This window comes from Ammospiza caudacuta, chromosome 3 (genome assembly GCF_027887145.1).
Source record: "Ammospiza caudacuta isolate bAmmCau1 chromosome 3, bAmmCau1.pri, whole genome shotgun sequence".
Taxonomy (NCBI): domain Eukaryota; kingdom Metazoa; phylum Chordata; class Aves; order Passeriformes; family Passerellidae; genus Ammospiza; species Ammospiza caudacuta.
In genome coordinates this window covers 55,378,746-55,392,650 of record NC_080595.1, presented here as the reverse complement: position 1 = coordinate 55,392,650, position 13,905 = coordinate 55,378,746, and the positions used below count along the sequence as shown (strand labels likewise).

The 13,905-nt window shown below is 35.7% G+C and overlaps 1 protein-coding gene across 4 annotated transcripts in view; it reads right to left on the bottom strand.

Annotated features, from left to right (window-relative positions):
* The window catches only part of VTA1 (vesicle trafficking 1), a 40,894-nt gene that overhangs the window by 21,098 nt on the left and 5,891 nt on the right, over positions 1–13,905 (bottom strand). For 2 of the 4 annotated variants that reach the window (XM_058801029.1, XM_058801030.1), the window contains exons 2-4: positions 5,493–5,587; positions 2,396–2,523; positions 1,673–1,748 (exon numbers count right to left, since the gene is read on the bottom strand). In XM_058801029.1, coding sequence (XP_058657012.1) covers positions 1,673–1,748; positions 2,396–2,523; positions 5,493–5,587 — 299 coding nt within the window. Of the gene's footprint in view, positions 1–1,672; positions 1,749–2,395; positions 2,524–5,492; positions 5,588–8,613; positions 8,812–13,905 lie in introns of those variants that run through there. The other 2 variants (XM_058801026.1, XM_058801028.1) reach the window with 2 other exon arrangements.

Genomic DNA, 13,905 nt, shown 5'->3' with positions numbered 1-13,905 from the left:
ATCCCGACTGCAAAGCTTATCGTTCCAGAACTGAGAAGTGAAATGCTGTTGGTTTGGTCTGTTTTTAACACGCACTGCTGTCCCCTTTCAAAAAGATGCCCTAGTGAATGAACGCTACTCCTGAGGTAAATGAAAAGAACGCTGCTATTGCAGAGCTTCCTACTGCTCTGATCTAAGCTGTGTCTTGTAAAACCAAATCTTCCAGAAAATCCTTCTGCCTAGTTCTAACATGGAGATACAGAACAACCACTCTTCATCTGTGACAGAATCCATTCCTATTACCCAATAATCAATCACTTCCCATTTAAAAACATACATATTATGCTCAACACCCATTTTCTGATTCTAGGTGTTGAATATCTGCTTTCTGTGCCTTATGCTATTGCTTTAAAAGCCTTTTAATAGTTGATAGTCCACATATGAAGGTGATTTCAACTATCCATTGAAAAGACAGGCCGGTGGTCTGAATACAGATGTCATGTTCTATAAGCAGGTGTCAGGCTGAATTTAACTCAGGCTGAAAAAAACTTCTGCAGAAGTCTAAGACAGTCAAGTCATACTTCTCCCATCATCCCTTTACATGAGAATGGATAAATAAACTGTTGAAATGTAATGATACTACACAGAGGAGCAAATATTTTCTATATTTCTTGTACACTCTCTTTTACCATCGGTATTCACCAATTAAACAAAATGAGAGAATTCTGCTTCTTTCCAATTACAAAGCATTTCGGTCCTTTCAGCATCAACAACAAAAAAACCCCAAGACACAACAGAAAATGTACCACTGCTAGCATTCTACACTGACATTTGTAACAATTTCTTCCATCTTCAAAGCAGGATTGCGTCAGGTACTCTGAGGAGTCAACTGATCAGTGCACTGTCCTGTGCACTGGATTCCTACAGACTAGGATGGGTTTTTTTCAGTCCAATTCAATGTGCAAATATGCATTCACTCTCTGGCTCTAGGAAATGTTATTACTGGATCTAGTAAAGGATGTCAGGGCACAGGGCAGACAGTTTTAAGAGAACACATCCAAAAGCAAACTTATGTGTGCCTCTCAATAAGATGAGTATTTTGATAGAGTCTCAGGCTACGGAAGATGGAGAATCTCACAAGAACTCTTCACCAAGCATTTCTCTTGGGTAAGACCTATCTTTAGTATCTACACCTACATCCTATAGTATTCCAGAAGTGCATCCCTATTAAGACCATGCCTTACCGTCTTTCCAATATTTACAAATGAAAGTAGCCACAACAACTGCATTTTAAACTGAGCAAGTACAACTACACTTTAGGCACACTTACCAGATTGGGGATTTACGTACAGGATGCAAAGCCTGTGAATTTCAAACAGGACATGGAAAAAAGTAAAGGTGGACAAAGCTAGGAGCCTTGCATCATTTTTCCCCCATAAGCATTGCCACTTGCTCAATGTAAAAAGCAGACTTTGAGTTTCTAATTGATACTTGTCATGAAGCATCTTCTAACAGATGTCTAGTATTTCTATGTAAATCTACAATTTATTTGAAATACTTTGCATGATTCATTATGGCTTTCTAACAAGTATTTGGCTGCATTGTTATTTGAAATTCATATTCACGACATATAAAAGCAATGTCTGTGCTTGGAAAAGCAATCAGATAATACACTCATACGCCTGACACTTACCTCTTCAGAGAGCTCCCCAAATACTGTTAGAACATCTATCAGGAGACTTGCAGTATAAAAGGACTTTATCATGTTTCTGCAAAAAAGAAAGCATTTTGCTAACTTGGCAATGTCACTCTCTCAGAATCACATTTTACACATTGTAATCTTAGATCATACTGGCTTATTTCAAGCCAAACATTGTTTTTTTTCTCTTTTAATCTGATGTTACAGAAGCTGCTTCACAGCATTTAAATCTACCAATACTGATTAGTCTCCTAACTACTATGCAGAAAATATTCAGCATTTTTAAAAACTGGTTACGTGTTCTGAACTTAGTTTCTTGCTTGGAATTTGTAGGACACCAGAAATCCTGTATTAGCTTAGAAAAATACATGAACATGCCGTAGTAATTGCTGTAAACCAAAACACATAATGGATCATCACAACTATTCTACTATCACTGGTCAATAGAAACTATAACATGCTTGATAAAATAAAGCACAATATTAGCCTGTGGTTTTAGAAGGCATGCCAGTGGGTAAGCAACTCTTTAAGGAGCATAAGGAGGAGGATACCAGTTAATGTGTGATGCTAGAGAGCTATAAATAGTAACAAAGTGAGTTTTCCAGAAGAGAAAAGAATGTACTAAATCTCAATTCTTGCTTCCACTCAAATTAAAGAGTCTGGATATTCACATTCCCTGACCAGTATCTTCAGATAAGAAAAAAGATTTTCACCTACTTATGAAATTGCCCAGCTCTGTCTTCATTGTCTGCATACAAAAACATTTTCAAGGCATAATTCTCCACATGAGCAGAGCCAACAATTTCCTGAGTAATTGCTTCATTATCACCAAATTGCTTTTTCATCTGAAAAATGTTGGAAAAATACATTAATTACTTTATTAGACTGTAGCAATTCTGCAAACACAAAAAGAACCTGCCGATTTACACAAGGTCAAGTATAATTTAAAAAGAAACAACTTACACTTTGTTTTACAAATCTGCAGCTTCTAACATAACAAATGCTAAAAGCAGCATGTGAAAGAGAACGCACACTCTTGGGGAGAGAGAAATATTATGAATAAGTAGCTCTGAATCTTCAGTCACAAAATGCTTAGAAAAACCATCAACACCCCAACATCTTCTCCACCAAGGTTAAAAATAAACACAGCTACAATGCTGTGAAGGAACAGCAACAGATATTTTTCCCCTCAGCATCTTAAAAACCCAGCACTGAAGCTTGTGTCAAGATTCAACACAGTTCAACTGGTAAAGTAATGCATGCTTTATAAAGGTGCTGTAGATCAGAGTCGTCACGTATCTCTCCTCTTGTGAGGTTATTTCACTGCAGTTCATTACATCTTTCAAAGTGTCTGAGCCCTACCTTGACCTGCCTGGTGACCTATGGATTTACTGGAATTTTCAGTGTAAGCACCGTATTTCAATTGAAAGAACTCTTTTCAAAGATGTTAGAGTACCAGAATCCTCAGGTTTCCTAATAAAAATCAGTAAAGCAAACAACCCTCTAACAGTTACAACAGGTGGATTTACAGCTTCTGAATAGGCTTACTGTTTGCACATAAGGAAATCTCAGGTTATCCTTAGAGAACAAAAACAGGAACACTGCATGATACTAACCTGAAGCCTTTATTTTGCCAAAAGATTTAAAAACAATCTCTGAATGGAAGTTATTTTTCACTGTGCGTGCGAAGAAAATTTTAATCATGCAGGCAGTATTTCCATATTTTTTAGATTGCTGCCAACTTTTCTAAGACATAGAATGTTGCCAGAAATGTTACTTCATTTCAGTAGTTAAATATAAGCTTTCCAAATAGAATTTTAAATTTAAATGCTTTACTCAAACTACACTATGTACTTTTCAAACAGTATTTGTTTTACAAAGTGTAATTTTCTTGTAAAAGTACCAAAATTCATGTGTTAAAATGAAACATTCAAGACACTGAAGCTAACTCAGGAAAAACCTGTTTGTATACACATATATTTCTCCAACCTATCTGTATACCTAAACCTCAGAAAAGAACTGATTACTATACTTGATCTGATGCTCAATTACTTCAAACACACAACTGACACTTACATACACTTCTAAAAGTACTAAAGTTAACCAAGCTGTTTACTTCTGAAATTATGCTTCACACAATATAGCAGTACTGGTGTTTTAAACATTGATACAAAATTTCAACCTAAAACTCAATGCATTTAGGCTTAATCTTAAAAAAAATTAAACCGCACCCCTCTGCGCCCCCTGGTGGTTATGGGCAGACTCAAAACAGCAGTTCCTAAATTACAGCAGGAGCTTTCCCACAAGCCCCAATTTCCTAGCCCCAAAACTACTCTATTAGACTTGACCAGGAGTGCTCTCTCCATCCTTCACCCACCTGGATACACAGAAGAATATTCAATACCTTTGCATAAGTTGTCACCCAGACAATCTTACCAGTAACCAAAAGCTGAAACTATAGATTTTTTGATGCTTTTTCACTCTTTTCAATTTTGAAACAGAAGGGGTAACTGAATGCTGCAGATAAACTGCTGCAGTACCACAAGTAACCCAGGAAATCCCAACATTTCTTAGGAAATGAACAGCAAAATCCTTTTGAGTGTTAATCTCACTTCTGCTATCTCTTTCTCCCTTTGATCACAAACCCCAGTCCTATCAAAGATGCCAAAATCTGATTAAATAACACACCAAGAAATCACTGTACACTGAATTTTCCATTGCAAAAAATCAGTGATAAAAAAGCAAAAAGTACAAGTTATGAAAAAAAAGACAAATGGCTCATGTTTCAATTTTTTTCTGAAAAATCACAGAATGGTTTGAATTGGAAAGGACCTGAAGGGTCATCTAGTTCCAACTCCCCTGCTGTGAGCAGGGATGCCATTCAATAGAAGAGGTTCCTCAGGACTTATCCAACCTGGCCTTGAATACTTCAGTGGGCAAGCGATCTTTCATAAGTGAAGGCTGTTCCTTCAATCTAGTTCCACACAATCTCTTCAGGCACTGCTGGACTTTGGATGGAATCACCAGTACTGAACAAAAAAAGAACTGCTGCTTCATTTTTCAACGCCACTTTTTGCTTCCAAATGAGCACTTAGAATCAACAAACTTCTTCCTTTGAGAACACTGAAAACTACAGGGTATGAACATAAACAACTCCGGGAACTTAAACTGACCATCTGTACCACAACTTTACCTTTCTTAAACTCTCTTCTACTTAAGGCTTTCAATTAGTATCAGGTCCACTTAGAAGAGCATGGCATAGCTATCCCTTACTCACACAGAATAGACTTGTGTTTACAAGATTTTAAAAAATAAAATCTCCTATCTCTAACATAGGATACAATCAGAAGTATCGTTATCTTTTAAACAGTATTTTTAAAAACTCCCTGGATACAACAGTTCAGGTTAGAGATTTCAAAAGCATCCCAGGACTAGGCTATAAACTCCTACAGCAGTGAAAATAACTGTACAGACTTCAAGGAATCAAAGGTAAATGAATTTTAAAAAGTCTTCTAGAACACCTGCATTGACTTCCTAATGAATTAAGATTTGTCATGAGAACATGTATAAATAAATCATTTTAATTTATGCTGTCTACACAAAATCTTATGGCAAAATTCCAATTACGTTAGTGCATGCATACGCACATAGAGCTTTATCTCCTTCCAATCCTTCTGCAATTTATTACACACAACTGAAGTTCATGCAGTATGCTTGCATGCAGAATAGCTGCAGAGACACTATTTCCAGAAATTTGAATAAAAATTAATTAATATTATGATAATTTTTGAGGAAAGCAATAAATTCTACTTACAGCTTCCAACTGATCCATAAGTTTGGATAAAAATTTACGGCATTCTGGCGTTTTACTGTCAATCTTCATCCCGGTCTGCATTGCATACAAACGACCTTGAAATGATACAAAAACACACAAAAAACACTGCAAGTCATTATCTGAAGCAGAACTCTTAAGCCAACAATGCAATGCCCCCCAATATACATGAAGGTCAAACTCATCATTTAACCATATACTGACTCCAGAAGGAGTGAGCAGTGACAGCAAAATGTAAGGTTAGGCCTTGCAGAGATACTAGGAGATAGTTTGGGGAGATTTACACTTTATTTTCCCCCAATGAATATTCCTACTCATTTTAAACTGATGTTTGTACCACTGTTATGCAATATCAAGTGCTTTTACAAACTACCACAACCTCACTTGCAACTCACCCAAACAGGAACTTTAAAGTGATTTGAGAGAGTGTACGGATATAAATGGAACTTCATGTAGCAGGAGCCAATTATCCTTAAAAGCCTTGAGCAAATGGTACTAAGTACCTACTAACTCCATGCATATGCATACATAGCATCAAACACTGATCTTTACACAAACCTGATCCTTACATCAGGCAGGACAGACTTTATCAATCTTCCCCTCCAAATAGAGTTGCCAGGTTTTAGTAAGATCTTGAAGATGAATGATTAATATCTTCTGATTAATAATTATCTTTTTACTACCAAAAACCTGTAAGTTTTAGATTTGCACATGGCAGAACTTTATAGGCTTCATAAAACTGTGAGCTAACACGAGTAAGCATTATTTGCTACGATTAACACACATGGAGAAGGGAAAATAGCCAGAAACATTCAGTAATCAAATGCAGAACATTTCCCGCAAAAAAAAAATATTCCTCTCTCACTTCTGACTCTCAAGGGAGTCCTACAAAACACTTTCAAATGCAGAGTTTAAGAATCAAAAGCTGTAACTCCACCAAATATTGTCATGAGGTAGTTATTATGGAATACCCCATGTCCCTCTTGCAAGCAATCCTAACTCGTCTCACAGCTTTAGCATCTTGCTCCTCCCAAGCACCTCTTCATACACTAGAGAGAATCTTTTCCCTTCAAATTACCTCAGTAAACATGAATATAACAAAATTGCTATCACATTGCACTTATCCTGATGTTTGCCGCAGAAGAAAACATTTTATACTCACAAGCTTGTCTGCCTTTTCCACCTATTAGCAATTTGTCTGATAAAATTCAATATCTTTCTACAAAACTTAGATTCTGCTAGTGAGTGCCATAATTTAACTAAGTTTTCTTGGATTTTTAAAGTAGTATTTCCTATTTTATATACAACTGAGTGTTCAAACCAGACTAAGCATACATTCCTAATTTGGGACTGCAAAGCTCACTTATTTTTCAATGATAAAGCTGTTGGGTTGCCTATTCATTTAAAGACACTACCCCTGAATAATAAAATACTTGTGCTCTCCAGTGCCTCTCTGTTTTTACTATTACAATGTATAGAACGATCTAGCATCTTCGTATTCAAGTTTTCAGTAAAGAACAACCAAGTGAAAGTCTTGAACAAAACTAAAGAAATTACTAAAAACTTAAGAACAACTACAATACTTAAATATAACAAATGGAAGAATTTCTATGTGGGTTTCATCAAGTGGCAACATTACTATTAAGCTAATTACTGATAAGGGTACTCTTAAATCCGCCTTATTTATCTTCAGGATGCTGACATGTTAATGTTAAACATTACAAAACTAGCACATGTAAGGCTGAAATTAGATTTCAAAGACAGTCAAACACAGAGAGAGACAGAATTGCATCTAAGGCACTAAAATTAATATTAAAAGCAGTCATCAATTAAAATACCACCATCACATGACAAGGAGTTAATTTGCAGTCTTCAATTAAATTGATTTTTAAGTACATACTTGATTGTAAGCTCCCCTGAACCCATTTCATGGTATAATTTAACAATATAAAACTTAAGAATTAACGTAAGGTTGCTAAACCTATGAAGCATCTAGATCAGGTATTTCTTTTTGATGAATGCCAAGATTAGATATTTTCAGAGGCAAATAAATTAATTTTAGACTGATATGCATTAGAGTGACAAATTCAAAATATATTTGTTCATTACAGGATATAGATTTACCCTACTTGCTGAAGTATGCATCTTCAGATCTCGTCCATAATTCATTTATATAACATAAATAGAACATAAAAAGAACTTTGTTTCCATATAAATGGATCTTAAAAACGTCTTTAGCCTTGATCAGTTTAAAAATGAAAAGATCATCTACATTGTAACTGTTACTCTTGTGTTACCTGTATGTAGGTTTTTCCACTCTCATTCCAAATACACCCATTTAAATTGCAAAAGCCAGATAATTTTTCCTTCACTATATTCACTAATATCCCAAGGGTTGTATTTACTTGACTGAGACATCTGTATGCTCTGTATAAAGTCCTGAAAAAACAGCCTTCTCCCCTCTTAGGATTTCAACAGCTGAGAAAGACTTTAAGACTCCTTCAGGCACTCCAATGAACAAATGCAGAACAACTCTTGAACACACAAAAATAACATGCCAGAGAACAATAGTTACAGAAACAAGAAAAACGTTTTTCTTGTCCATACATAAATTTACACTGTGGGTGACACCAAGTAATCTTGCCCACTAACACCTTCCTCCTAACAAGATTCTAGGACCAAGGTACCCAAGGCTCCTAGGTTGTTAAAAATCCAAGTACTATTATCCAAAGCACAGACTGTCAAGAAAGAGTGAAGGTGCTCTTGCAGAAGCATCTCTAAGATGACAGGAACAGAGACATCCTAGAGACAGACTATTGATGTCACCTGAGGTAAGATTAAATGTGTTCACCTGTCACAGCAATTACACTTCTGTGCCACACAACTGACCACAGTAGAAAGTTACCACATGCAGCCATCAAGTCCCAATTTGTACCACTGCCTATAGAAATTAAGATTTCCTGAAAGATCTCATGAACTAGCAAAAGGTGAAAGCACACTTAAGTTACCCTAACACGAGAATTTACTGTGATCTTTTTGAAGTCTGGAATTTTTGCATAGTCACTTCTTCACATAGATTTATACGTTTGAAAGAAGGACTAACCTGTCCACAGACAGGCCTCTGATGAGGCCATCATTGAGATAAAGGCAAAAGCTACTCCTTTTTTGTCAGGCAAGTGGTGATCAAGAAAGAGCAGGATATCTGTGAAAACAACTATTGGCAGAGCATCACTACCTAGTAGCATGCAGAGCCAAGAGGTAGTCTTGGCTTGATGCTATTGATAAAACACTGATAAAACCTGATTGCAATGAAAGATGACACAACCTTCACATCAGGAAATGCAAAACAGACACAACCAGTCAAAATCTCCACAAACATCAGTTTCAGTTGATGAACTGAAGAAACAGAAGAAAAGTACACTCTACCAGTTTGAATCTCATCAGTGACACACAGAATGTTGATAAGTGTGTTTAGGTACACTTACTGCTTTACTCAGTGCTGCTCTAGTCAAAAGTAAAACTTTGGGATTGAAAACCTCTACCATTAAACTTACCGAACAAACAGAAGGTGAAATAGTTGAAAAACTGAATGAACTAGAGATTTCTAGGAAAAAAAAAAAAACAAAATAGGAAGAGGAAGAAATAAATTTGTATTTATCTTGAAAGACAATACTGAAATAAATATAATAACCTTTCAATGTTTTAAAATTTTAGTTTTGAAATTATCTGTATGAAAAGCAATATGGGAGTGAATCTGAAAGCAGTAAGCAATCCTTTGCCTTACTGCTGACAACAGGAAAAAGCATCTACTAGTTATACTTTTTCCATTTTTGAGTATTACTATATCATATTCATAAGGAAAAGAAATTAATTTATTTCCAAATGCAAGTTTTTTCACATTTGTGTCTTCTGTTGTCCTCTCTGCTCCAATTTTGAAATGTCCCATGTATTTTACAAGAAGGCTACCTGTAAGACTGTGCTGGTTTTGACACTACTACCTTTGCCAGTTAAGGTGTTCTCTTGCGTATCTTTTGTGTGTGCTTGATCACACAAGTATTACTTATTGTAAAAACACATGTTTTTACAACTGAAAAATATGCTTTCACCTAGTGAAGTAAATCTATTGTCCTTCTCCTGCCTAACTTGCAGCAAACAGACAAATGCACCTCAATACTAAATTTTCGGCAGCAAGAGCAAAACATACCTTTCCTTTGTTAATATAATCAGACAAATTTTAAACTAGCAATTAATGGTCAAAGAACTCTCCTCCACATTTACACTGACAAGTAATCTCAGTAGCAATAACTCATGAGTGAGAGGTCAAAAGTTTACCACCTCCAGGATCTCCACTTAGAAAGTCAACAGTGACATGAGTTCAGTTGCCCCTTTTCCCACATCCAAAAGAAAACAAATTATTTACATTCCATTAAATACAGCTGTTCTGATTTCTGTAATATTGCAAAAGCTATGGACAGTATTATTACTATGTTTGCTAAGTCACAAAACTTTTGCTTCAATGGAAGTGGTTCAATTTCTAATAGGTGGAAAGTAATCTCCAGAACAGTATAGATGCCACAAAAGAAATCCTCACAGTGCTATGTATTACAAATGCATTGTTTTACCTTATAGAATACGACACTTGAAAGGCCATTTTACATCAAAATCATTTTGGTTTTCTCTTCAGAACTTCTCTAAAAATTGAACAAAATGTTTAAAATTCATGTCCCTAATGACCAGTGACACACTCTTAAAGCTAAAGAACTTGACTTAGAGGAGGCATTTGTTTAAGAACTTCTAATAAAAGAAAATCCTCTGTGAACAGCCAAGCTTCTAAAAATGTTGATGTAAATGAAAACTAAAACCATACAATGTAGCTGCAAAAATTTTAAAGTTTCAAAGCCTAAATGTATGTGAAGAATGTAGACAATCTTGGAATTAAGTGACCTGTATGTTTTATCTCTCTTCACTATTTATGATTAAGATCTGGAATATCTGGGATCAAACACATGAATGAACTTATTCCTCCTTTTTGTTTTATGCACTCAGTTTTATAATAGATACAACTGTTTTCTGCCCCTCTCTATTCAAACTAAGTAGCAAAAAAGACTTTTATGTGGCCAACAAAGTAGTACTGTATGTGCAGAAATTAAAGTACTAAGGAGGTAAAGGAGGCTAGAGAGAACTAATGTTTAAATATTAAATAACATCAGAAGTAGAGCTAAAGTCACTTGTAATTTCACATACAAAGACACAACTGTTTTGCCAATTATTAACTAAGAGAGTTTGCTCAGAGTTTGCAGACAGGACATTTATCTTCAAATTCATAAAGACTTGGCAAGTAATCATTCTCACAAAAATGTTTTGCCAAGACAACTACAAAATATACATCTTGATTTGCTGCCCTTAATCTTTGTTCAGTAAATACTAAGTGTGGGTGTGCTGGCAGGAATTATACAGTGAGCTTTACAGAAACTTCTCTGCCTTTATTTATGTCATGTAATACCATGTTATTTTTCCTTTACTAATACACAGCACAATTTCAGAGCAAGTATTTTGTCTCTAGTATGTGCCAGACATTCATTCCTCATACACAGTAAGTTACTCCAGATTTATGTTTGGATAACAACTGAAACTCCCCTCACTCCCATTTTAAACTAAATTTGTGCCAAGTGAAAAATACTGGAGAACAAAAGTTCCAGCCAGCAAGCAAGCACAATAGGTTTATTCTCTATCTTCTGAATTCTGTCCTACAACCCATCTTTCTTTATCCTGGCCTAACAGGATCAAAAGATTATACTTCTTTTTTCCTGTGTGTATTTAATTCTCTAGCATAGAAAATAAATTAATAGCAACTGAAGTGATTTTGACATTTGATAGTAAGAAACGGACATAAAATAGTAACAAATAACATTGCAATAAATTTTAGTGATATTTTGATTCTGATTAAGGGATGAAAGCTTTACCAGGCCATAATTTATCACTCATTCATATTCTACATCCCTTTGTCAAACCACTGACAGAAAAACGTTTGTTAAATGCTTGGTACAGGAATCCAACAGCTGGAATACAAATGTGGGAAGCAAAGGGCACAAAGACATTAAATCGGATTCTACTCAAATCCAAAACTACTGGAAACATTTTCACATAAAAATGCTCTTGTTCTCATAAACATTAGTGTGTCGTATTTCAATCATGTAATTTCTGCATGCAGATAATAAATATATTTTTACATGGCTAAGTCCAAGCTGCCTGAATTCAAGGACTTTTACAAATAGATTTAACATACTGACAAACAAACTTGGAAGGTCTTCACTGTCTCTTCATTATATGATGCCAAAGGAAACTTGCAAAAGACAAGACATTAGACGAGCAGCATCAACTGAAAATCTAAAACATTCCAGAGAAACCAAATTACTTTCAAATACTTATTTTCAAGTAAAATTAACTTAGGGAAACCTGTAAAAAAATATATATATAATGCAAAAGTGTAGGAAATGAAGATTAAAAAAAATATAATTAAGAAACTCAAGAGAAGATGGCATCATGACCCTCTTGCCTCCCAGATTCTTTCACAGTATTCTAAATCTTACTGAAGAAAATGAGTGGGTAACAGTATAGTATGTTACATGCCAGACAAATTTTATTAAGCCAAAATGATCTCAAATGCCTCTTAAAACTCCTGAAAGTAAGGACTCAAGCAAGTCCCCTTACAATTCATTTTAATAATAGAATATTACAGACAAGCTAAATAGGCAAGACAAAATTTCCAAAGACAAACGTGACTGGTAACTATTAAGGTTAGATGACAAAACAAATAACAAATACCTACTAGGAATCTCAGGAAAAAATTGTATTTCACATTACCACACTTCTGTCTGGTTTAAGGACTTATTTTGGTCTTGTAAAATTTGAGTAAGAGTTATATGTACAATTCATAAACTTCTTAGCTTTCCTACAATATTTAAACTACGCATATTTTTAAAAGCTGGTCTCTACAGTTAAATAAAGAAAATAAAGCAATTCCAAATAAAACAGAAAAGCTACATTAAACATAGGATTTATAGCAATTGAGATCTCTAGAATGCAAAAAGAGTAGAAGGCAGCTACTCTGGATTAGTTGCGGTCAAGTCACGAGGATAAAACAGCTTTTAGTGATTAGAGCACAAATGTGAAACACCATTTTGTTTAGTTTAAACTGGAAGAAGCCTATGCCATGTGTTTGAACTACTCTGTGAGGTGAACCAAAGCACCCTAGATGACCAGGAGATAAGCTTCCAAAGCGCACTCCTGACCTTATTGGCTACCAGCACCCACAGCTGAATTAGGAGAAGCGTTGCCAGCAGCCGAGGCGAGTGATCTTTCCACTCTACTCAGCACTGCTGCGCCACACCTGCAGCCCTGGGCTCCCAGTACCAGACATGGGAAGGGCCACAAGGCTGACGAAAGGCTAGGGATGTGTCACACCAGGAGAGGCAGAGCTCACATTGTTTAACTCTTGAAAAGCAAAGAGGGTCTTAGCACTGTGGCTAAATATCTGACAAGAGGAGGGGATCAGTGGGGAGTGAAGACAAAGCCAGACCCTTCTCAGTGGTGTCCAGTAGACAGGATGAGAGGCAATGGGCTCAAAATGAAATACAAGAAAGCCCATTTAAACATAAGAAAAATCTTCTACTGTCTGGGTAATCACACACTGGAACAGGTTGCTCCCAACAGTAGAGTCACCATCCCTGGGGATGTTCAAAAACTGCCTGCAGAGAGTCCCGACCAACCTGCCCCAGTGATTATGCTCTGAGAAAGGCATTGCACAAGGTGATGTACAAAGGCCTTCAACCTCAACAGTCTTGTGATTCTGCAAATCAGAATGTTGATGTTGATGCACCCCTCCTTCAAAGGCAGCAGCATATCTCAGGCAGAAAAAGACAGTTGTTAATTCTGCTTCCAGAGAAGCAGAGTAAAAAAAGATATACAGAAAAAAAATTGAATTATATGACGGAAAAATGCAGCTTAGTATATTTACACTATACAAGTGAAGTTTAGGAGTTTAACACAAATACATGTAACTCAGAAAAGGTTTCAATCTCTGAAGCACACTTGTTCTATACGTTCTCATTCTCTGTTAGAACAGATTGTTTTAACATATTACCTACATAATCAAAGCAAAGCCCAAAATACTACACAACAGTTAATCTCATCCTAATTTTTGCCACTACCCACAGTTTGCTTTAAGGATTGTGGAGTTTATACAATTATCTTTGTTATTTCCACCACTTTTTTAGTTTTTCTGTCTCCGCAGACAAAGCAGTTTTAAAAGCACAGTCTTCCCCAGTTACAAATCTTTGAAATAATCAGAGCAAACAAACAGACTGAAAAGAGAAAAAAAAAAAATAGAAAGCAA